Here is a 26,836-nt window from a genome sequence, read left to right as displayed (position 1 = left end):
GAGTCAACAAATCCACTGACAATGTCCCACATATCTAAATGAGATGTAGATTAATGAGGCCATTCAGTCCATTATGCCTGTGCTGGCTCTTTGGTAGAGCTATTCAATGACTTCCACTCCCCTCCACCCCCTTCTCTTTAACCATAGCCTGATAATTTTCTTCTCTTCAATTATTTATCCACTTCCCTTTTGAAAGCTACTATCGCAATGAATTTCAGATCACAATGACTCACTGACCAGAATTTTACGGCTCCATCATGGAAGGGACGAGGCCGTAAAATGCGGCGAGCCATTCTAAACCAAGACTGTAAAATCCTGCCAGTGTAAAATTCCACCCACTATGTAATTCTTTCTCCTCACCTTGCCTCTGGTTCTTTTGCCAATTACAAGGTATCTTAAATTTGTGTCCTTTGATTACTAACCCTATAGCCACTGGCAACAGTTTCTCTTTGCTTACTGTGTCAAACTCTTCATGATTTGATCACATCTGTGCTTAACTTTCTTTGCTCTAAGAACAACACCCTCAGTTTCTCTACGCTGGTTATGTAATTCAAGATTTTCTTCTCAGGTATGATTTTAGTAAATTTCCTCTGTGTCCACTATAAGTCCTTGACATCCTTCCTAAAATGCGGTGCCCAAAATTATAAACTATACTCCATTTGGGACCTAACAAATATTTAATTAAGTTTTATCATAGTTTCCTTAATTTTTTGTACCCTATGGGCTGGATTTACACCTTCAAGGTTGTTGTGCTACACCTTTGAATGGATGTGGTTATGTTTTCTGTATACGTTACTGGAGGGGAAAAATGCACTGCATCATGTGATTCAAGCTCAGTCTCAGTTTGCTGTGAGGAATCAAACAGACCAGACATATGTTTAAGTTCTCCAACTTTGTAATACAGCTGCCAACTCCTCAACTCTTTAATAAATGAACCTATGTATTTGGGAGTTGACCAATCCCTTATATGTGCTTCATGCCCTTGATATAATATTTGTTCGTCAGAAAAAGGAGAAAAAAAAACACAACAGGGGCGGGATTCAGGAGCCGGACATTTCCCGATGTTGTGATTCCACCTCCTGAGCTGTCATGCCTGCCCACCTTATTTTCACGCTACAGAGTTGGTCACGGTCTAGAATCGGGGCTGATGTTTCCTAAAGCAGCATGAAGGTGCAAATGGAGGTGGAAAGGGTGACAGGCATGGAGGCAGATCCACCCCACATCCAGTCCCATCTTTGTTTCGAAAGAAGTAGAAGTCATTGGAGGAATAGAGGGGAAGGTGGCAGGTTTGATCCAAAACTGGCTCAGTGACAGGAAACAAAGGGTAATAGTTGACGGATGTTTTTGCGAATGGAAAAAGGTTTGCAGTGGTCATCCACAGGGCCCAATGATGGGGCCCTTGCTGTTTGTTGTATATTTTAATGACTTAGACTTAAATGTGGGAGGCATGATTGAAAAATTTGCAGATGCCCAATAACTGGCTGTGTAGTTGATAGTGAAGAGGATAGTTGTTGATTCCAGAATGATCTCAATGGTTTGGTAGAGCAGGTGGAGAAATGGCAAATAGAATTCAGTCCGGAAAAGTGGGAGATAATGCATTTGGGGACAGCAAACAAAGCAAGGGAAAACTCAATAAACGGGAAATAATTGAGAGGGATTGAGGAAGTGAGAGACCTTGGAGTGCATGTCCACAGGTCCTTGAAGATGTCAGGACAGGTAGACAAGGTGGTCAAGAAAGCATTTGGAATGCTTTCCTTTATTGGGCAAGGTATTGAATACAAAAGCAGAGATGTTATGATGTAACTGTGTAAAACGCTGGTTCGGCCACAGCTGGAATTGTGTACACAGTTCTGGCCACCACATTACAGGAAGGATATAACTGCTCCGGAAAGAGTGCAGAGGAGATTTACAAAAATGTTGTCAGGGCTTGAAAATTACAGCCAAGAGGAGAGATTAGATAGGCTGGGGTTGTTAACCTTAGAACAGAGGAGGCTAAGGGATGACCTAATTGAGATGTACAAAATTATGAGGGTCCTAAATACGGTAGACAGGAAAAACTTGTTTCCCTGAGCTGAGGGGGTCAATTACCAGGGGAATTAGATTTAAGGTAATTGTTAGAAGAATTAGAGGAGACATGAGGAAACGCCTTTTCACCCAGAGGGTGGTGGGGATCTGGAATTCACTGCCTAAGTTGGTGGTTGAGGCTGAAATGTTCAATTTATTTAAAAGGTACCTGGATCTGCATCTGGAATGCTGTAACCTGCAAGGCTACGGACCTGGTGCTTAAAAATGGGATTAAAATAAGCAGCTAGTTTCTATTCTCTCTTTTTGGCCAGCACAGGCATGATGGGTCAAATGGCCTGTTTCTGCACCCTAACTTTTCTACGGTTCTAGGAAAAAGTCAGAGAAACTGGGACTGCTGTCTGAACTTTGGCCTGCAAGTCATTACTGTCTTTGTTGACTAAAACTTTGTTGCCCTGCGAAAGGACCATCAGGTGAACTCCTAACCCATTGCATGATCCATTGCTGTCATCAATGGCTGCCTGTGAAGACCCAGCTCGGAGGAGTCTGCTGGAACAGCCTTTTGCTGCTCTCCCCTGCAAGTCCCTGCACTCAGCCAACTGAACATGCAGCAGGTCACAGCTCTACAAATAGGCACAGCAGACCAGCTCAAGTGCTGCTCCCCAAACTTAGATTTCAACTCTGTGGCCTGTCAAAACTTCCATCTCTCTGAAATATCAAGAGAATTGGCCAATCACTGAGCAATCCCTTTCCTATGCCCAGCCTTACCTCAGGGATGTGTACCCCTCAAAGAGCTCTGGCCCCTTACAATGTTGGCACACAGTGTCAAAGCATGCCACCCTGGCATCGCACAGCAAGGGTAGATCACAAAGCTTGTACAAGGCAAACCCATCACTAATATTTCAGACCACAAAACACTATCCCCTTGCTATCACATCATCTTGCCAAGCTAATGATGCACCAAGCACATGGACAACTCACAAACTGACATGTGTACCTCACCACTCACAAACTGACATGTGTACCTCACCCACTCCAATGCCAGGATGGCTGAAAGTAGAAGCAGTCAAGAGAGCCAGGACACACACCAGCTCCACAGTTCATCGACTGAGACTTTTACACCTCGGTCCAGGCAGTCAGCTACAGGAGGGACATAATCGTTATGTTAGGCCGCAGGCTGTACCCCATCATCATCAAGAGGGCATGGGTGGAGATTATACAGGTAAACAGCACCTCTGGGGTGCACTGGCATACATGGGTTCAGTGCTGGAAGTGGTTCAGTGACCTGATGCTTTCTGAGTGAGTGTAACTTCCACCTGCTCAATGTGCCCTCTTGAATTGCAGCATGCCGCATGCAAAATCATCTGAGGGCACAGGATGCATAAGTTACGTGGAGAGTGTGTGATACTGATATTGTCACTGGACCAGTATTCCAGAGATCCAGAGTAAAGCACTGGGAACCTGTGTTCAAATCCCATAATGGCAGATGGTAAAATTTGAATTCAATAAACATCTGGAATTAAAAATCTGATGATGATCACAAAACCATTGCTGATTGTTGTAAAAACCCATCTGGTTCACTAATGCCCATTAGGGAATGAAATCTGCTGCCCCCTTACCTGGTCTGGCCTACATTTGACTCCAGACTCACAGCAATGTGGTTGACTCTTAAATTCCCTCTAAACAAGGGCAATTAGGGATGGACAATAAACACTGGCTTAGCCAGCAATGCCCACATCCCATTAACGATATAACAAATTGCTCCTTAATCTTGGAGTAGTATTTGATCAGGTCAGTGGTGTAGCACCCAGCGCTAATGGCTAAGGCTGCCAAAGAGGAGATCCTGTTTTAACCCAGGTGGAAGAGAATCCCTTCGCCATGCAGCCCAGAACTGCCTCATCTCCCTTTCCTGATCATCCATGCAGGTGAAACAAGTGCACAATACCCATGAGATGGACAGCACTGGAGGTGGGACCCCATTGCTGAGGATCATATGTGCTGTGGCAGAGAACACCATGGAGATCACAAGGGCCTTATCCAGAGAACATGTGGGTGAAGGTGAATCTCCTATTCCAGGTGCACAGTGTCATGGAGGTGGCATTCTTGGTGGTTGTCATGGTGTGGGTTTGGGGAATGGTTTTGCTGAGAGATACGAGGTTCAACTGCAAAAGGTTGACACTCAACCCACCACGATAACCTAGTCTGACAACATGCTGAACAAAGGGTGTAGTGTGCAGTGATGTCAATGAAGAGTAATGAGGGTCTCCATGCCTTCTGCTCATAAACTTTGGTTTCATCCACAGATCTGAAAAGTACGGTCCAACCCCCAGGGGCTGCACAGTGCCTCGGACACTAAGAGCAGGAAGCATTGCACCTCGGCAGGTCTATGCATGGCATTATAGTTGGTGGGATTGGGTGCGCAGCACAACACTAGTGTACAGGGGTAGGTGCCTGATGCAGAGGAAACTGTGGACAGTCCCCCTCAGAGTGGGGGCAACAGTTTCAGTGATGTTCTGCAGGGCAGTGAGGGTGGACTGTGCCTCAGGAGCCACAGTCTGGGCTCAGCATTTGGACCTGCAGGGGAGATGGTGACATAATGGTATTGTCACTGGACTAGTAATCCAGAGACCTAGGGTAATGCTCCAGGGATCTGGGTTTGAATGCCACCATGGCAGGCAGTGGAATTTCAGTTCAATAAAAATATGGAATTAAAAGTCTAATGTCGAAAAACCTATCTGATTCACTGATGCCCTTCACGGAAGGAAATCTGCTGTCCTTACCTGATCTGGCCTACGCATGACTCCAGACCATCAGTATTGTGGTTGACTCTTAACTACCCTCTGAAATGGCTTAGCAAGCCACTCAGTTCTTTCAAAACACTAAAAAGAAGTTAAAGAGGAATGAAACCAGCATCAACCTAGGCACCAGAAAAGACAACAGCAAACTCAGCCCTGTTCACCCTGCAAAGTCCTCCTTACTAACATCTGAGGGTTGTGCCAAAATTGGGAGAGCTGTCTCATAGACTCAAGCAACAGCCCAACATAGTCATACTCACGGAGTCATACCTTACAGATAATGTCCCAGACACAATCATCACCATCACTACCGACAGGACTGACCCAGAAGTCATGGTGGCACAATGTTATACAGTCAGGAGGGCGTTGCCTGGGAGACCTCAACATCGACTCCCTGCCCCATGAGACTTCATCAGGTCAAACATGGGCAAGGAAACCTCCTCCTGAAGTAGGAGGTAATGTACCATGCACCACACCCCTCTCCCCCCCTCCCTTCCCACCACTGCCTGGTGAACCAGTATTCCTCCACGTTGAACACCACTTGGAGGAACCACTGAGGGTGGCAGGGTGTAGAATGTACTCTGGATGGGGAAGTTCAATGCCCATCACCACAAGTGGCTCAGTAGCACCCTACAGACCCAACTGGCCGAGTCCTAAATAGCTGCTGGTCTGGGTCTGTGGCAGGTGGTGAGGGAACCAACAAGACGGAAAAACATACTTGACCTCATCCTCACCAACCTGCTTGCTGCAGATGTATCTGCACATGGCAGTATGAGTAGGGGAAGACTGAGGCACAGTTCTTGAAGAGACGAAGTCCCATCTTCACATTCAGGATACCCTCCAGTGTGTTGTGTATCACCGTGCTAAATGGGGTTAGATCTTGACTGGGCAAAAATGAGGCGTTGTAGGCCATCAGCAGCAGCAGAATTGTACTTGAACACAATCTGTAACCTCATGGTCTGGCATACCCCCCACTTTACAATTACTAGCCAGGGAATAAACTCTGGTTCAATGAAAAGTGCAGGAGGACATGCCAGGAGCAGCACCAGGGATACCTAAAAATGAGGCGTTAACCCAGTGAAACTACAACACAGAACTACATGTATGCCAAACAGCATAAGCAGCAAGCGATAGACAGAATAAAGCCATTCCACAGCCAATGGAACAGATTTAAGCTTTGCAGTCCTGCCATATCTGGTCGTGAATGTGGTGGACAATTAAACAACTCGCCAGAGGAGGAGGCTGCACAAATATCCACATCCTCAATGACGGAGGAGCCCAGCACATCAGTGCAAAAGATAAGACTGAGGCATTTGCAACCATCTTCAGCCAGAAATGCCGAGTGGATGATCCATCTCGGCCTCCTTCGGAGGTCTCCAGCATCACGGATGCCCGTCTTCAGCCAATTCAACTGATATCAAGGAACAGTTGAAGGCTGTTGAAACATTCACTCCCTCCACCACTGACGCACCATCTAAAAGATGCACTTCAGGAACTCACCAAGGCTCCTTAGACAGCACCTTCCAAACCCTCAGCTGCAACCATCTAGAAGGTCAAGGGGAGCAGATAGATGGAACACCACCACCTGGAAGTTCCCTTCCAAGCCACTGACCATCCAGACTTGGAAATATATCACTGTTCCTTCAATGTTGTTGGGTCAAAATCCTGCATCTCCTTCCCAAACAGCACTGGGGGTATACCTACACCACCTGGACTGCAGCAGTTCAAGATAGCAGCTCACCAGCAGCTTCTTAAGGGCAATTAGGGTTGGCAACAAATGCTGGCCCAGATCCCATCAATGTATATGAAACAAGCAGATGATGTGCATCTGTCAGAGTTCCCTGACGTATTACGAGCTGCAAATGGAGGGGTCTATGGTGCAGAACAGTGCATCCATGTCTTGTGGCTTTGAGAGAATGAGGTCATGGGCACCCACAAAGTAGCAGGAGTGCAGGTGCAGTGTCATGTACTATGCAGGGTGCATGGCTTTCTCCGTAGCTTGGGTCAGTCAGTTCAGATTCTGGGAGCTGATACCTGTGGAGTACGCAAAGAGCTGTAGGCCCTGAACAGGGCACTCGCAATGCCCCAATGGTGGCTGGAGAGGGTGTCAGCTGCAGTCCAGCAGTAGACCCCTTCAAGCTAGTGTGAGAGCAAACAAAGCATGACCCAGAGGAGGAAGAAGGTTCCATTATAATGGAGGGAATCTCATCATCCTCATCCCCTGTCAGAGCCAGGACCAACTGTCTACGACTGACCCTGCTTGAGATGCAGGCAGTGTAGTCACAGGACGGGCTCCCATAAATGCCTGCACAATGTGGCCAACTGCCACGGTCCTCACAGCTACCTAGCCAAACATGTGAGCAGGTTGCCTCCACCTCTTCTGAAGCAACATGAGGAGAACTGCGTAGGAGTGTGCGTGTTCGGAGAACACAGTCGATCATTGTAGTGTGTAGTACATGATATAGATATAAATAAGAAAACTCCAATGCAATGGTTTATATGCTATTTACTTTAATGATTATTTACCATATATAGAGGTCAACAAGGCAAAGGAATACACAATTTAGGGGGGAACATTGAGAGGTGTAGAGGAAGTAAGGAACCTTGGAGTGAATGTCCACAATCCCTGAAGGTGGCAGAACAAGTTGATAAAATGGTTCAGAAGGCATATGGAATCCTTTCCTTCATTAGTTGAGGTATAGAATGTAAGAGCAGGGAGGTCATGCCAGAACTATATAAATCATTAATTCGGCCACAACTTGAGTATTGTGTGCAGTTTTGGTCACCTCATTACAAAAAGGATGTAACTGCATTAGAGAGGACAAAGGAGACTTACGAGGATGTTGCCAGGACTGGAAAAGTGCAGCTATAGGAAAGATTGGATAGGCTGGAGGTGTTCTCCTTGGAACAGAGGAGGTTGAGGGGGGATTTGATTGAGATATACAAAATTGTGAGGGACCTCGATAGACTGGATGGGAAGGGGCTATTTACCTCAGCAAAGAGATCAGCGGCTAGGGGGCATAGATTTAAAGTGATTGGTAGAAAGATTTGAGGGGAGATGAGGAAATACTTTTTTACCCAGATGGTTGTAGGGGTCTGGAACTCACTGCCTGAAAGGATAGTAGAGACAGAAACCCTCAAGTCATTTAAAAGGTGTCTGGATATGCACCTCAAGTGCCCTAAACTGCAGGGCTACAGACCAAATGCTGGAAACTGGGATTAGGCTAAGTGGCTCATTCTTTAGATGGCACAGCACAATTGGCCAGTTGGCCTCCTTTGGTGCCATAAACTTTCTATGATTCTATTCTATGATTCTTATTGAGGCCCATAGACACTGCCGTCAGTTGAGCTTCCATCTGAGCCGACAGTATTGGGAAGGATGTTGGCTTGGTTCCCATCCTTGTGGAGGCTCAGGCTTTGTCCAGTGCCAGACATGTAATACATCACCATCTACTTAGGGTGCTCTCAGCTGAATCACTGCTGAACAATAGTGTCTTACATGGACTCCACACCATGTCTCCTTGCCCTTCTTGCGCCATGTCTCCATCCTTCTCCAGCAGCTCAGCCTCTTCTGCCTCACAATCCCCTGACACTTCTCCACCCTCCTCCTTCAAGTATATGGGTTATTCCTTGCCCTCTGCCTCCTCAAAACACTGACCCTCTTTGCTGTGCAATGTTGTACAGCATGCAGCAAATGACGACCATCTGGCAGACTATGGCAGGTCAGTTCTGGGTACTTCACCAGAGGGATCAAGGCAGAAAAATCTCATTTTTAGCAGGCCAAATAAGCATCCTGGTGTAGGCGTGGCTTGTGTTCTCTCTGCACTGGGGCTCTGTCTGAGGATCCCTCAGTTAGAAGCCACCACATCAGAGGGTAGCCCTTGTCACCCAGAATCCATCCATGCACCTGGGGGGGTGGGGTGGAAGAGCGGAGGCAGCCTCACGTAGTATAAATGTGTCATGGCAGCTCCCTAGAAACCAAGCACAAACATGTAGGAAGTTCTTCCTATGAACGCACGCTAGCTGAACATTTATGGAACTGTAACCCTTCCTGTTAATAAAGTGATCTGCTCTCTCCATTGGTGCCTTGATGGCCATACAGGTGCAGTCCATGGCATCCTGGACCTGGGGGAATCTAGCTATAGATGTGAAGCCAGTAGCCCACTGCATTTATGATGCTGCATCCATTGAGAAGTTGATGAATTCAGCCACCCTTGTGAAAATGGCATCTGTGAAGGCATCTGTACATCAGTGAACAGCCAACTGAGATATCCCATAGAGGTCAGCAGCAGAGAGCCACATTGACCTATAGTGCTACCAGCAGGGCCTGGCGATGGGTGGTTCTAGGAGCCAAATCTTCATTCAAGACGGTACAAGGGTCAGTCATTATCTCCCTGCACATGCAAAGTCTCCTCCTGCATTGGCTTTCAGACATCTCCTGTTAGGTGAGCTTGCTATGGTACAGACGTTGCTCAGGGTGTTCTCTGCTCCTTACCATCCTCAGTACTGGCTGCTAATGTTGTGCCTCTTGCTGCCTTGGATCTTTCCTAGTGGCATTCAAGGCTGCTGCTGCAGCTGCTCTGCCTGCAGGTGTGAGGGGTCTGCACCTATGTGCAGTGACAGGGTTCCTTTCTTGGAGAATAAATTACTCAAAGCTTGGCTGAACGGTTGATGCCTAGTTGGTGGCAATGTGCATTCAAGGACCACATTTTGCCTCCTCCACTCTCCCTGGTACAGATTCAGGACCTTCACTAAGAGATTTCTAGTTGAGGCGATGCAAAAGTATTGTTACTTGCGAAGCCTTCAAAGCTTTCTTGCACTTCTGAGGGGCCTCCCGCTGTGTTCCTGATTACACTGAGCTGGTGTGGTTCGTACAGGTTTCCAAACCTCACATGACTCCATCAAAGTAGCAAAATAGCTGCTTCAGCAGTCTTCACAATGACGTCCCTCACCGTGTGTGTTAAGTCACGACCCTCCCCATTTCCAGCGACAGTAAAAATGGTGGCTGGCACAGGAAATTGGACTGGGAATTCCACATGCACTCTTTTATCACCCACACTATGTGGTTCGGTCCTGTGTTGGGGCAGGAAAATCCAGTCCTATGCCTCTATTTATAAAGCCAAGGATCCCATATGCCTTTTACAACTTCTCATGCCACCTCCTAAGACCCCCAGGTCTCACTGTTCCTGCACCCCCTTGTATGGGGATGTTCCAGCATTACTCACAACCTTAAAACATATGAAAAAGAATTCAATGGGTATTAGCCAAATTTTCAGGTATTTTTAATCTTCTTTGTAAAATTTTTGGTTCATTCAAAGCGGGGGGAGGGGCGGTTAAATTTGGGGAAGAGAATACTTTCTATTTCAGGAGCACTAAGGCAAACCTAGTCAGTTATAACATGAAATGGAAAATCATACTATCAGGTCCAAATGAGAACGATACGATCACTTAAAGGTCAAATAGCAAAGGCTAGATATGGGAGGAAAACGCCAGGCATAAATCAAATGAAAGAAAATCAATGTGGAGGCACAAAACAGGTTTTGTGAGCAAATAAAGTGTTGGTATAGTACTCAATGCCTTGTTTGATGAATGGCCATAATGTGTATGCAGCTCCATGACAAAGGTAACCCTACTTGACATTTGAGGGTATCCTCCCCAGAGGACAGCAGTACATTATTCTCACAAGCGGTAATCAAGTTCATTGTTGTGTGGTGTACCTCCTGGACTCAGCAAAAGAAGACAGCATACTTAGCAAATCTGCAAAGCAACAACTACCTAGCAATATCATTTACCTTGTAGAGGACTTAATATTTAATGCCACAAAGGCAATTTTTTCAAGCTGTTTTGAGGCACACAAGGCTCCTGAGTCCTCCGACATTGCCTAGTTAGAAAATTCTGAACAGTGCACACCTAATGCATTTGAATTGTTTGGTCTCTGTATTGCCTCCGTTTTGTATCTCACAACTCCTCAACTTGAACTGCAAAAGGAATCTTATGCTCCAATCAACTTGATTTCCCAAACTGCCTTGCTATTTAGCTAGAAAAATATAAAATCAAAGTATTATAGCCATTATGACAAAGTACGACCCTAAAACGACAGCTAAATTACACATGTACACCTGGTCCGATTAACCACCAAAATAGTGCATCTAAGTCTGGATTTTTAAGCCCCACCAGGGACAGGAAGCATGGATTTGGGAGTGCGGGCCCCCAGTTCCCTGGCTCCGTCCTATCCTCATGCCATTTTTACAGAGGTGGGATGGGGGAGGAGGGGTTTAGACAAGTCTACTTGCCTGCAAGTGGCAGGTAGCCAATTGAGCCTGCTAGTGGACACTTGAGGCCAATAGTTGGAGGTTGAGTGGGATTTTCCAGCTGCCACAGGTGATGAGGCACTTTGCAGCTGCCTCGAGGCGGACTCCTGGTGGTAGAACAGGGGCACTCCAGGCAGGCTTAGAGGCAGCTCCTGCACTACTGGATTCAGCAGCAGGAGATGGTGGAGGAATTCTCCCCAAACCTTGCAGCTCTACAGCAGTGACCTGACTGGAAAGCACTTTTTTATTTTAACTTTGAAAAAGTTGATGAGAAGGTGCCTCCAGTTTGGGGCACTCTCTCCCTCGCTTACCTGCAAGAGCAGTCTGCTGCTTTTTTCAAGCTGGAGTGTCTGCTATTGGTCCTTCTGCTTTGATAGTGCACCTATCATCCTTATTTGGATGGCAAGCCTGCCCTATGGCTATTAATTGGCAAAATTCACAGCCAAGTGCCTGTTTCCAACCCATTTCGAGGTTATGACCCCATTTGAGCCTGTCACCGGAGTCCTGAAGCCCACAGGAAAATCCTGTCCCTCATCTTGATGTCAGCCATGGTTCAGTTGGAAATAATTCTTCTTCTTAGTTAGGTTGTGAATCCAAGCCCCACTTCAGAGTCTTGAACACAAACATCAAGCCTGGCACTCCAGTGCAGTACTGGGGGAGTGATTCACTGTCAGAGGTGCTGTCTTTTGAATGAAATGTTAAACCATGACCTTTTCTCTTCTCTCCGTTGGACATAAAGAGGATGCCTTGGCACTATTCCAAAGAAGAGAAGGGAAGTTATCCCCACTGTTCTGGGCAATACTCATCTCTCGGTTAACATCACAAAAATAGATTCTCTGACCGTTATTATATTAATGTGTGCAGGGGATTCCTGTCTACAAATTGGCTGCTTCATTTCCTCGATTACATCTTCAAAAGTACTTCATTAGCTGTAAAGCACTTTAGGACATCTCGAGGTCATGAAAGACATTATAATAGATGCAAGTCTGTTTGTCTGTCTTCTCCAAGTGCAATGTCATAGCAGCACTTCACTTGCACTTCCCTCAATTTAGTCTATGCATTCGCTGCTCCCAATGCGGTCTCCTTTACACTGGAGAGACCAAACGCAGACTGGGTGACCGCTTTGTGGAACACCTTCGATCTGTCTGTAAGCATGACTCAGACCTCCCTGTCGCTTGCCATTTCACCACACCACCCTCCTCTCATGCCTACATGTCTGTCCCTGGCCTGTTGCAATGTTCCAGTGAAGCTCAATGCAAACTGGAGGAAGAGCACCTCATCTTCTGACTAGGCACTTTACAGTCTTCCGGACTTAATATTGAGTTCAACAATTTCAGATCATGAACTTTCTCCTCCATCCCCACCCCCTTTCCGATCCCCCTTTTTCCAATAATTTATCATTTTTAACAAATATATTTTTCTTTTCCCACCTATTTTAAAATTTATTTCGATCTACTGTTTCATCTCCACCTTTTAGCCCATTTCGATCCCTTCCTCCCACCCACCCCCACTAGGGCCATCTGCCACTAGCTTGTCCTGCTTGTTACTCTTAATGTTCCCATTAGCACGTCCTTTAGATAATATCACCACCGTCCACACCCCTTTGTCCTTTTGTCTATGACATCTTTGGTGGTCTCTTCTTGGCCTCCACCTATCATTGGCCCCCTATCGAGCTCTACCTGTCCCACCCCCCTCAACCAGCTTATATTTAATCTCATTTCTATATGTCTTAGTTCTGATGAAGTGTCATACGGACTCGAAACGTCAACTGTATCACTCTCCGCAGATGCTGTAGGACCTGCTGAGTTTTTCCAGGTATTTTTGTCTTTGTTCTAGATTTCCAGCATCCTCAGTATTTTGCTTTTGTCATAGGAGATCAACTGGTTATATCTTAAAACGTTTAAGACACTGCTAACTATGCATAATTCCTATATCATGTTTGTTTGCCATACCAGTCTTATAATTGTTACCTGTTAGTTTTAAATCATAAAGTACCTATACTTACTATTCATTACACTTACCTTTCCGTCCTCTCAAAGCTAGGTAACATTCTGGGTGCTACAGGCCACCCGCTTTACCTATCCTCTGATTCTGGCTTGTTAATTTGGATGGATATTTTCCCTTACCCTTATGCTAAAAACTGGGTGAAGGGCCTAGCCAAATCATTTTTCCCCAAGGATGATTCAACACTGTATCTTCATAATTGCTATTTACTGCTGGGGAGTGTTACTCACACACACACAGACACACACACATATGCTGGTAATGCAAGGCCTCTACCATAAAAGTATCTGTGGATTTTTTATATCCTGGTCTGCAAATGCAAAACCATAAAGCTGGATCAGTAAGAAGCCTTGTTAACATTCAAAGGTGTGATTTTCTGTCCCCAAACAATGTACTAAAAATAAGTACATTTCTACAGAGATGAGGCAGCCTTGGAACTGTTACATTACAGTGCAGGATCATTTTGTCAATTTTTTTTCACTGAAAAGGTTATATATCAGACTCCAGTACTCAACAGAAATGGAATCCATATGACTAGCAAATATATTGCATATAGGTTGTATTTTTAATATAACAAAGGAATTGACACTTATCTATTGTTTATACACAGCATATATTCTCTCCTGAACATTATCCTCAAAAGATACGCCAAGAGGGCAACTATAGCATGTAATAATTTTAAGAAATCTTTGCGGTTCGATACTGATTTATGGCTTTTTAAACTTCAAGTATAACTGAAATGCTTTGTTACTCTTTTCCAATAATTTTTTCAATAAAATTGAGAAGTCACCATTGGGCTAAATTAAACATGAGCTTGTTAAAAATCTATTTGAATTTCCAGTAGAAATCCACATTTGATAGGCAAATGTTTCAATCAGCTGCACATGAACCAAACTGGAAATATATTTCAAAATACTGGACTTGGAAAATTTAGGAAGAGAGCCATAAAATACATCATATATGCACGTTTTTAAATTACAGTGATAACGAAAAAGAAAAAGATTAAGGCTTATCAGAAAGAAGGTCCAAATTTCAAATAAGCAAAATGTCATGTATAGGGCTTGTATCATCTTCAAAGATAATGTAATTACTCAATTTTGGTTGCAAAGCAGATATAGATAAAATTTAAGTTGATCACGTGAATGAAATGATCATGACATTGCAGCAGAAAACTTTTTTTTGGAACTTGTATCGTTAAAAGTTCTTTGTCATCTCAGATTTTATAAAAGGGCAATTCTCAATTGCAGCAATAAATAAAATAATTGATATAGGGAGAAGGCACATGGCTGGCACCCATCTCTAGAAAAAGGACAAATTTGTTTCATCTAATGCACTTTATGTTCCTAAAATGGATCATGTTCTCACTAAGATATGCTAGTTAGAATTCCAATATTCTCTTAGCAATTGCTCTGCCTAACAACATACCTGCATTTTGGATATGAAGGTCCATCAGATGTTACCTGTTAGGTGTCCCTATTCTCATTCAGGTTATTTATAGCAAACTGAAATACACTGGTGTTGGTAAAATATGTCTTACAATGAGTCCTGTATGCTGAACACATGTGGATATGCAAACATTTAGTTGAATAATTTAATGACTAGTTGGCTAATACACCAACCTAATCCACTAATACTTAAATATGTTACTCAGCAAGAAGAAAATGGTGGTTGGATATACCCAAAGGGAGGAACCAGTTTTTCAGTAGCCATAGAGAATTCAAACAATGTTCTGCAACAGACTTTGGCAATACTATGACAATTTTTTTTAAAGTTAACATAGATATTTCATCACTAAAATGAACCTCCTTATTTTATAATTCAACACATGCATGGAAGAGGTAAAATCTGAAGAATTCTAAAGCATCACATATTCAAACTGGAAAATTATTCCTTCCCTTGCATGCAATCCCTGACCTCACGATGAAAACATTTACAAGTATGAAAAACCCCTAATAAAAATCAAAATTTATATCAACGTGATATAAACAACTAGAACAATGAAAGCATCAGAAAATTCTTGAAATAGACAATATACTTGTGATTTCAGAGATTTTATGGGAGTAGCGATACCTTCTCTGGAACAGTTCTGGCCACAAGCTGTCTGATAAACATAGAACATCTCTCGAGCTTGCTTCCCACCTTGAAGGGGGGACAGACAGGGGCATAAAGAGGAAGGAAAGGAGAAAAAAAAAGACAGGAAAGAAAGGATTGAAGAAACAAAAAGGACAATGATGGGAAACATTAGTTAGAAAAAGAGTTCAAGAAAGTTTAGGATGCAATTATAGCATTTTAACTTGACATATACCATAAACTGAACATTCATCCAAGCATACCATAACATGTAAGACCTTATGAGTGTGCTTCATCTTTCTCAAAAGTCGCTTCTACTTGTATTTATGCTGTACAAGATGTAAACTACACTCAGAATTTTAAATATGAATGAATTCAGTCAGTACCAACAATGAGCAAACATGTTACTGGAACTTTTTTCAAAAAATTATAATTTTGATGCTTCACAATGTGTTTTTTCACAATTGTCTCCTCTCACCCGAAGGTGCTGAACGTTGGCAGAATATGGGTCTATGGCCACTGACAGCTCTCTAAAATGTCCATTCATCACGTCTAAATTAGATAATGAGTGTCATCAGGCTATTCAATTTATTTTCCAGAAGAAATCACTGGATAGCTACCAACGTTGGGAACACTGGCTAATATGCACTCCACCTCTCCATTTCAGAGGCACAGAGTCCAACTGCTGCCTCAGCTGAGCTTAACTAACTCAGTACCAAGCAAAGATCAAGTCTGGCATATTCTGGCCTATTTGGCTTAGTGCTGCACCAGACCTTCTCTTTAGACCATCAGGGAAGGTCATAATGTTTTAAATTTATGAAGTATTTTTCACTGTTCTCATCTTACACAATTCAGTTCCATCCTTGAAAAATCCAGTGTAAGCACTCCGCTAATCCAGCATATGAATTGGCAAACAGATAATGCTCAATGCTTAAGAGCAATACAATTCCACTAATAAGTATTATTAACGGTAGAGCTATTGAAGTTGCAATTCAACTGCAGAAACCTGTCCACCCTATTTGAGGCATAAATTAAAACACATTGCATTCTAAAATAGATGAGCAAAACAGATCAAAGACATTTCAATCTGACTACAGCCTGACTACAGATTGCTATGGGAGAGTCACAAGTTTATTTTGGTTCACAAACATGCCTGACGATTCAGCTGATGTGGAGGGATAAAGAGTCACCTGGGATACAGGTACGCTGATCTAACTCTAACAGGAATAATTTTAAGAGAAATATGCTTTTTAGGGATTAAGATACAATTTACTATTACTTAAATGCACACATAAAATATAAAAATAATCACACCTGATCTTTAAAGGGCATGTTTTCCTGCCTTCCGTTTTTGAAACTAGGGCAGTTAATGACCAACACGTAACTGAAAGCTTACTTGTACCACATGCACACAAGCTGAAGCATCGATCAATGAAGAACAGAATCTGCAGGTGACAAGTTCTGTCAGTTTTAAATGTGATACTGTACAATGGTGTTATTCTATTTTTAAAAGGACTTTAAGAAACAAAAATACAACTCAGTAAATAATCAAGCTCTCAAAGATACATCTTGTGGTGTTCTTAATTAAAGAAAGATATTGCTTAATGCAGGAATAAACTGAGCAAGTCAAATCAATATGCAAATTCCATCTGGGTCACAGAATATCTTGAATGTGATCTTGCTCATTACAGTGACAAGAATCTTCCCAAAAACTAACTGACATGGTGGACTGACTAAGTTATGGATGAAAGCCTGAAATGTTGTCTGTTCAAATGGTAACAAACCATGTGCTTTGATGATTTTTAGTGTGTGTGTGATATTCATGGAACAAATGCATAATATTAGTTCTACTAACATTGTGACATAATGCAAAGGAATACACTTCATTTGGGGAAAGAATTTTTTGAAAAACCAAATGGACATCATTAGGTAGCTCATTAAACACTTCCCTCACATCAAACAATAAATATAAGATTTTCAGTTGAGTCTTTGGAACGAAAACACAAAGGGATGTGAAGTCACATATGGAGCCTGGATTCCAAAGAAATAAAAAAGCAAATCGCATAACAGTGCATGGAGATAGTTGGCCATTCTAGAAATATTCACAGAAAAGAACAAACCATAGTGTACTTAAAGGGAGAAAAATATAAAGATTTAAACTGTTTCCATGCCAAACATAAATGCTATATATCCCAGGCTACTCACCTGCAATGATATGAGTGTCACACACAGTTACTAGACTCGGAATACAAATTCCACAGGTCATAGATAAACTAACATAATGTCCTGTAAGTGACTAGGTTGTTGTTTATTGTACACCAGATTTAATAGACTTGATATACAGTCCAGCGTGTACTTAATCACACATATTTCTGCTTTTATTTCTCAGATCATTACATGATGCAGCTAACCTCTTAAACCAATGAATAACACAATTTTTGATGATCCAAATCTTTATGGGTAAGCTACAGCATGGAACAGGGTTATTAACAATTACAGAACTTCAACAGCCACCAAGAAAAGACATGAAAGATAATATTAATCTATCAAATATGGTTGGTTCTATGAAAGTAACGATATCTCTTATCGGCAAGTTTTGAAAACTCAAATTTCAATGACAGAGACCTTAAAGACTTAGGGCCGGATTTTTGTGGAATCAGATGACTCCAGAGTCGTTTTAAAATGATAGTTTGGACCCAATTCCAGGATTCCAACGCTCATTCCCAGCACTGGCAATTTTCGCTGGCATAGGACAAGGGTGCGGGTAGAAAGCCAGAACAATGCACTCCTGACCTGGCTGGCTCCATTGTGGGGGTAGGCATCTCCTAGCCCCCTGCGATTTTTGCGGAGTCAGAGCAGGTTCTCCACAACTCATGGTTCATGACCCCTCAGAAGAGTCATAAACCATAGTCTGGGCTCAGAAACCTTTTGAAAGGTCTGTTTGGAAGGTCTTAACCATACTTTCCATTGTCCCTCATCCTCTTCATCCCAACTCAATGCCAGATCATGGCCCCCATTCATCCCTCATGTACCCTCATACTCTCAATGCCAACTAATTTCCCTTCCATGCCCAATGAGCCATATAAAAACATTGGCAAGTGTAGAACTGCTGAGAAAATCAAAAAAGCCTGTTCAAAAATGTACATTGAAAAAAAGTGTTGTTCTTACAACTCTATAAAAGTGTCAATCAGGCAGACCATTAAAGTATCAAAAACAGAGGCTTCAAACACTTTGCATCTCTTAATTTTGTCCAAATTGAGGCATTGACAAAACAGATCACAATAGGAACAACTTATTATAATCACTTAAAGATGTCAATTGAGCAAAGTCAATAATTCACTTCACTTGTCAAAACAGAATTCCTGCTGAACTCATACTTTTAGTAGTCTGGGCTCTCAGTCAAGCATGCATAATGAGGACAGGTGGAAATTCATTTTTTTCTCTGAAAAACATTTTTGAATGGGTGTTTTTTTTTCTCTCTAGTTCCACACATGCCAAGGTTGTTATACGCTTGATTGGTTATGTACATAGTACATGCTGGTTGAATAACAAGGAATGGGCATGAGTTGGCATGGAGAATATGAGAAGCCTTGGGGAGTGACTGGGGGGGCATGAATTGACATTGCGTTTGTATGGAGGGTATGAGGGACCATCGGTAGTTGGTGAGGTTGAGGGAATGTGAGCAATGAGGGTTAGAGAACCTAAATGCTTTTATTACAACTGGGATGAAGTCACAGAGAACCGAGGTGGGCCTTCTAACTAGCCCACCTCAGCACTTGCCCATGCTAGTAGCCACCTTGGAACTGCTTCAGGGGTTGGTGGGCCTGACTCCATTCCCTAGCCCCCTCCCCAGAGTGAAAATTGTGCAATTCCTGTCTCTTTAAACCAAGGCAAGCCTAATGATTTGGGAAATTCTCTGACTCCAGTTATCCACCTCAGTAGCAAAGATCCAGCCTTGGATTTCAAGTTCAAATTCCACCTTGCAAAGAAAGGAATACCCTGTGGTCTTTATTTTCATTTTCTTTCATATCACCACTATAATTTTATCAATCCATAAATTTCATATTTCAAAAATTCAAAATAATTCAGGAAAATTTAGTACTCAAAGATTAAAGTAGATATAAAAGCTATGGTTGTAAATGGATCTCAATGCGATAAATGGGAATTTCCAATACACTGTCAAGATAACTTACCCACAATATCAAACCAAAGAGGAATGTTACTTGGCTGAACTGTGACCACACCCACAATTTCATTCACTCTGTCATTCTCCATCACTGTGAAGTTGTAAAACAGTTCGTCAAAACTGAGGGGAATGGAAGATGGTTCCGGTTTCTTAATCCACTCAATGTGCAAACGTGCAGTGGAAGACTTCTGTGGTCTTCCATTGTCCACTGCCTTAATCTGATATTAATGATGAAAACAACAAAAATAGAATACAAACAAAAGTAAATGTCATACAAGTAAATTAATTCCATTGTCTTAAAAAGACAACACCAAATCTACCTAAAATGAATGTACTAGATAATTAAGACTTCAGATAATAAGGTTAAAACTTATTCAACTTAATTTTAAAGCCAAAAATGAATTTTAGAAGACATCACAACCCATAACAGCAAAGCAGAAGTTTATAAAATTACACAAGAATTAAGAATATTAGACTCAATATCTTGCATTTGATTGTCCATTGTATTCAGTCTATAATTCATAATATTTACAATATTGGGAGTGACGTGCTAAGCATGTTAGAGATAATGCAATATAAATGAAAGGCCAGTCAGTTTAACAGTGACATAAAAGTTGAAGATTTATCACATGTTTATCATATTTTGTTATATTTCGTCCACTGCACCATTGATCCACTGAAGTCAATGGGAATTCCTGGGGGAAACTCTCCACCAGATGCAGTCATACCTAGCACAAAGGAAGACGGTAATGGTTGTTGGAAGCCAATCATCTCAGCCCCTAGGACTTCACTACAGGAATTCCATGGCAATTCCATGGCCCAAACATCTTCAGCTGCTTCATCAATGACCTCCCCTCCACCAAGTAGGATGTTTGCTGATATTTGCAGTGGTCAGTTCCACTTGTAACTCCTCAAATAATGAAACAGCCCCTGTCTATATTCAGGAAGATCTGGACAACATTCAGGCATAGACTGATAAATAGCAGGTAACATTTGAGCCACATAAGTTTCCAGGTAAATGCAAGACACTCTAAATCTTCAACTTTTATGCCACTCTAAATGTTATTGGCCTTTCACCTGTCTTGCATTATTGAAAACATGGTTAGCATGTCAACCCCAATATCTTAAATAAAGTATAGACTGAACACAATGCAAGGTGTTGCCATCTTCAATAAGAGTGGTTGCAATGTATACCATCTACAAGATGCATTGCAGCAACTCGCCAAGGTTTCTTCAGCAGCACCTCCATAACCCACAACTTCTAATGCCTGGAAGGAAAAGATCAGCAGATGCATGAGAATATCAACACCTGAAGCTCCCCTCCAAGTCACACTTGGAAACATATTGCATTCCTTCATTGTCATAGAGAATGAATCTTGGAACTCCTTCTCTAAGAGCAATGTGGGAATACCTTTACCACACAGACTGTAGCGTCTCAAGATGGTAGCTCACCAGTGCCTCCTCAAGGGCAGTTAGAGATAGGCAATAAATGCTGACTTTGCCAGTGATGCCCACATCCCATGAATAAAGAAAAAAAATCTGCCCATTAATGCCCAGCACTCAAAATTATAGCATGATACAGTATAGAAGGAGGTCATTTGGCTGATCATGCTTTTATCAGTTCTTTGGCAGAGACATCAAATTATTCACCCTCCTCTTCTGTTCTCCCACAGCACTGCAGTATTTTTCCTTTCAAGTAATTATCCAATTCTCTTCTGAATGCTTCCACACTCTCTCAGGCAATGCATTCCCAGTCAAAGCAACTCGCCGCATTAAAAAATGTTTTCTCATATCACCTCTGGTGCTTTTGCCAATTACCTTAAATCTCTGTAAATCTGTGCCCTCTGGTTACCAATCCTTCTGCCACTTGAAATAGTTTCTCCTTATTTATTCTAACAAAACTGTTCATGATTTGAACATTTCTATTAAATCTCCTCTTTACTGTCTTTGCTCGAAGGAGGATGACCCCAGCTTCTCTAGTCTCTTCAAGTAATTGAAGTCCCTTAGCACCGGTACAATTTTAATAAATCGCTTTTACACCCTCTCTAAGTCTTGACATCCGTCTTTAGGTTTGATGCCCAGAATTGATCACATACTCCAGCAGAGGCCTAACTACTGTTTTATAAGGTTGAGTGCAACTTCCTTGCTTTGATACTCTATTCCTCCATTAATAAAACCAAGAATCTCAAAATGCACTTTTAAAGCCTTCTCAACTTGTTCCACCACATTCAAAGATTTGACACCTCCATATCTCTCTCTCATGTTCTATGACACCTCATGTTTCTGCACATTCTTTAAAACTGAGTTCATTTTGCCACTCCTCAGTCTTCTCAGCAAAATGTATCACTTTAGACTTCTCTACATTAAATTTAATCTACGTGTCTGCTAATTTTATCAGTCTGTCCCTGTCCTCCTGAAGTCCGTTACTATCTGCCACATTGTTTGCTAAATTTCAAGTACTGTTTCATCTGCAAATTTTGAAATTATGGCCAGTATACCCATGTCCAGGTAATTAATATATATAAAAAAGTGCAGTGGTCCTGATACCAATCTCTGGGGATCATTACTCTATACATCATTCCAGTCTGAAAAGACACTGTTCATCACTACTTTCAGTTTTCTGTCCCTTAGCCAAACCAGGGTGCAACATTTGCAATCCTTCAGTCTTCTGTGGCATCACCCCTTATCTAAGTAGGTTTGGAAAATTGTGGCCAGAGTCTCCACCCCTCCTTTCTCACCTTCCTAGGGTGCATCCCATCCAAACTGGGTGACTTTCCTACTTTGAAGGCTGCTCTTTTAAGTAACTCTTCTATCTATTTTTATCCTCTCCACCATCACTATTGTCTCCACCTTTATGCCTGGAGTTTGGCTGCAGCGGATCCCACAAATGGAGGACCAACGTTCCTTTTTTGCTTTATTTTTACAGGAAATATATTTGAAATAAAGAGATAATTCTCCAATGCTTTTAGTAGCTCATGTGAAGTACAGATTTTTTGACTCCCAGTTAGGAAATAGTAGGCCACACTGATTTACAGCCTGGGTGCATTACACATAGTTAAAACTGCCCAGGTGAAACATACCTTGATCTATTTTGTTAACACACAAATGCAGAGTGATACAAATATATTTGGGAAATATGTTCCTGCTACAACAGTAACTCCTAAGTATATGCACAGAAATCCTTAATAACTGGTATACTCCAATCTCAGAGCCACGTTCTAGCTGTTTTCCATTATCAACAAACAAAGCAAAACAATTGACAAAATAATCCTTTTTGGGGTGATGTATTACAGGGCCTTTGGTCATTTTTTTCATGAAAAGGATTTAGATATGATTAATGTTAAGGTATTGATTTTAGATTAAAGAGGAGTTCAACCAAGATTGGAAATCCTCCTCTGTCTTGCAGCCAATGGGAGAATATTAATAACCAAGTTTTGATACTATTATTCGTTATGATTAGGAACAATAGAGAATATCTGTCATTAGCTTCTATGCTGTTCCACTGAAGCTCAATGCAAGCTCAAGGAACAGCACATCATCCTTTTACTTGGCATTTTTCAGCCTTGCGGCTTTAACATTTAGTTCGACAACTTTACATTTTAAATAGCTCCCTGATTTTCTTTTGGGCAGTAGGTATTGGTCCTGCACCAGAGCCACAGTAAGTGGAGAAAATGTGATCTATTGCTGGGGTGGGGGTGTCCTAGTCGTACATTGTTGCCAGGATAGTCCACACCTTGGGAACAACCTTCTTTTCTTCTACCACATTCTTTGGTCAGAGGAACCTTCTACTCTTTGTCAACCGTTCCGTGTTTCCCTCCTCCTCTGCTATTTTGCTTCAACCATTTACAACTCCTCCTCATCCATGTATTGCTTCTATGCTTGTCTCATTATCCACCCCTTTTGCCTTGCACCATATCATTTGTCATTTAATCACCCATGTTTTCCATTCTCTCACAGGCCTCTAAGTTATTCTTTTCTTGGCCCATGTTAAGATATTAATCACAAACTGCCATTAGGATCAAAGTGTCATTTAAATGATTAATTTTTGTGAAATTGGGTGGTTCACTAGATTGTGTTTGTTTACCTTTAGCAACTGATTTCAGGCCATGCCTCTGTAGTTGTTTCAAAACTCATCATCTCCACCGCCTTCTAGTTCTGAAAAGCGTTCATCAATTTGAATCATAAACTTTGTTTCTCTCTCCACAGATGCTGCCTATCCAGCTAAGCAATGTCCATTCTAATTATTTTTTTCATGTGTCATCTGTTCATTTCAATTTTTGTGCATGGCTACCACAACTTATTAGTGACCTGCGTGGTAACTTCTAGGTTGGCAAGTGGTCATGCACAGCTTACAGGGAACATTGCTGCTGAGCATTTCCAGCATTTTCTGTTTATATTTCAGATTCTCAGCATTCAAAGCACTTTTGTGACAATAGGAAAATTGCTGAAAAAAGAGACATGCCCAAGATTTTCATCTCGCACTCATCAGGACACCTTGCTCAAATTCACCTTTGAAATGTAGCAGTCAAATTAACTCCCCTTCCTTGACATAGCAGTTGAGAAATCTGCCAGGGGGTTCTCTGCAGCAAGCCTACCTTCACGGGTCAATATACACATTGGGTTCGGCCTTATTGGCAATCTTGTAAATAGGGCCTGAGCTCACCATGCAAGCTTGATGCTGAAATAGGGCACATAAAAGGCATCCTGCAGGATCATGGAGACCCTGATCACATCATCTGGTGCTGTGTATCATGCAAACACATGAATAGGCCTAGGGCCATCACTTTTGGCCCTAAAAAGTCCCCAGTCTACCTCAGAATGACTTTGAAGAGCAAGGTATGTCAAAAATTTGAGCAACAGGTGAAGCTACCTGTTTCATGCTGCTACTATGCAGTAGCAACTCGAGTGGTAGTCGCCACTAACAGGATGCTGCCATCAAGCCAAAAAGCTGTTCTGCCTATCACACAAATGAGTAATGTGGTATATGAACTTCAGTGACAATGTGATGCTAGGTATGTAGGCCATATTCCCAAAGACTGCAGGATCATATCAAACAGCATGTCCCAGCCACTGTTCACACTTGCAAGATACAGACCATACCCAACCAGCCTGTGCTTGCAAAACTCAAAACACAGTGTCCAACATTAGATGTGATTCCACAATCGGACATTTGCTAAATAATCCTCAGTGTGATAAGAATTACGCTGACAAACAATTTAAGATTGTTATTTGGGCTCGCAATGTGACACATTTACACGTACTGGAAGCTACATATATTAATACACAGTGCCCTGTTCCTTGCAGACAGAAAGAACATGTACACACATTGTGCCTGTTTCAGCTAAACAAAACAAGTCACAGCAATTCGCTGACTCATTCTTCAGGGCAATGCCTTGACCAATCAGGGTCAAGATGCTTGGTTTAAATTTCAAACAATGCTTGACAGTTAACTATCAGTCACCATCAATGGTGTACTCTCCATGGCAACAACACTTGCCTACCAATCAGTACTCTCTTCATGTACAGTATAAATTGTTGCTTTCCCCTTATATTGGTATTCTTGTGAGGTGTCCAAATGAGTGCAAGACAAAAAGCTTAGGCATGTCTCTTTTTTCAGCAATATTCAAGTTCTGTACCACCAAATGACTATTTGAACAAGGTAATTGCTAGCTCATCGCAGATGCTCACAGCAAAGATTCAGACAGTAGCACTTCAAAGTGTCCAAAAGATGTTATTTTCACCCGATCACAAGGTAGTTTCCTTAGCTATACGTTTAGATTAGGTTATAGCATAATTAGATATTGGGTTCATGGCCATAACTCATTGTTTTACCTGAGAGAATATCTAAGTTCAGCTTAAAACCTAAAACAAAGAGGTTAAAGTCTTTAAGAAATATTGGCATTTACTTACGGTCAAGATGTCATAATTTCCAGCTGTAAACTGTTTCCTGGAGGACACCATTCCAGTTTTGGGGTCAATGAAAAACTTCCCATCATCATTTCCATCCACGATGCTGTAGGAAATTTCTGCATTGGGCCCTTTGTCCTTGTCAAATGCAAATGTTCTATAAATGGGCTCACTCCGTTTCTTGCGGTCCCGCTCTGGAAGTTTAATTTGATATACCTTCTGAGGAAACTGGGGCTTATTATCATTCTCATCCAACACATGTACCACCACCCACACAGTGGAGTATTTTGGAGAGGAGCTGCCATCTGTCACCATCACCTGTAGGAAATTAATAAAACATTATTAACAGTCAGGATACAGCTCTTTCTATTTCCCCCAATGATTATACATTTCAGCATGACTGAATTTCAAGCTGCTCTTCACCTTGATGTCATCTTTTTCAAAACAACTTTCACCTTTTCTTTTGTTCTTTACCTTGACAGCTAATTATTTTCTTCATTTGAATTATAAAAATTAAATTACATAGTCTATGGAAATTAACAAGCAAAAACCATCATTGGAACATTCCAACTTTGTACAAGGTAGAATTAGCTAATTAAACACAGGCGTTTCAGCAAGTGGAAGGTGAACATCACACTTCAAGATATTAGACTTATTTTCACATAGCCTTTTTGACAAGTCTTGCATTTTAAAACAAAATGAATATGCACAAGTTTAAAGGAAATCATAGGCTGAAAGTATTGAAGATGTGCATTGAATTTCAGCAAGCCCATTTGTGGAATGTTTTGGGTAACCATTGTTATGATACGTCAGGTGGTATTTGCCAGGCTGACCAAATCCACAAGGGAAACTTGGCCATGTTATCACAACGATTTTGCAATTTATATTTATTTTGAGAAGGTTTGTGCACTGACGTCAGAGCTAATGAGCCCACTACCACATTGAGAGAATTGAAAAAAATAAATAAAATTATTCAGGCATGTCCCCTCATGTGATATTGTCAGATGAATTGGAACATGTTCATGAATTTTTTGGAACATTTAATTGAATTAATAAACCCTTCCTGAAACCTCAGCCTGCCTGTGTATGAGGTTCCATGAAAAATGTGAAGCCCCCTGGGCTCTTTGCTTGCCGCCAACTTTAAGGTTGGACGAGCAGCCGTGACAATTACTTCAATTTGATTATAAACGACCTTAACAGGCCTTTGACAGTTTGGCAGGCACGCAGCCGACTCCGGTGCGCCCCTGCCGAATTGAAGATCGGAATGACACATGGTGAAGTCGGGACGCACACCTGATGTCACCGCGCTTCATTTTATGCGTCGGCATGCAGGGCCCACCCCCACACACCAAACGAAAGATTCTGGCCATAAAGTCATCCAGCAATTTTACCACAAGCACCCACTCGACAATGGAATTTCAAAGGCTTTTAACATAACATGGTTGCTGGAACAGCAAACTTCTTCAGGGTTGCTAGAGGCTTTTTTCCACAAGTCTGTTTCAGTCTGCCACCTTTCAAGATCTCATATGGCCACACCTCAT

General features: G+C 42.1%; 1 protein-coding gene across 1 annotated transcript in view; it reads right to left on the bottom strand.

The window, feature by feature from the left end:
* LOC121283992 (protocadherin Fat 3-like) overlaps positions 1-26,836 on the bottom strand; it is a 619,931-nt gene that overhangs the window by 191,692 nt on the left and 401,403 nt on the right. The window contains exons 5-7 of the mRNA XM_041198874.1: positions 25,299-25,613; positions 19,396-19,606; positions 15,203-15,271 (exon numbers count right to left, since the gene is read on the bottom strand). Of these exons, the coding sequence (XP_041054808.1) occupies positions 15,203-15,271; positions 19,396-19,606; positions 25,299-25,613 (595 nt within the window). The remainder of the gene's footprint in view (positions 1-15,202; positions 15,272-19,395; positions 19,607-25,298; positions 25,614-26,836) is intronic.

This window comes from Carcharodon carcharias, chromosome 11 (genome assembly GCF_017639515.1).
Source record: "Carcharodon carcharias isolate sCarCar2 chromosome 11, sCarCar2.pri, whole genome shotgun sequence".
NCBI classification, from domain to species: Eukaryota; Metazoa; Chordata; class Chondrichthyes; order Lamniformes; family Lamnidae; genus Carcharodon; species Carcharodon carcharias.
The sequence above is the reverse complement of the archived record's forward strand: the minus strand, read 5'-3'. Positions and strand labels throughout refer to the sequence as shown.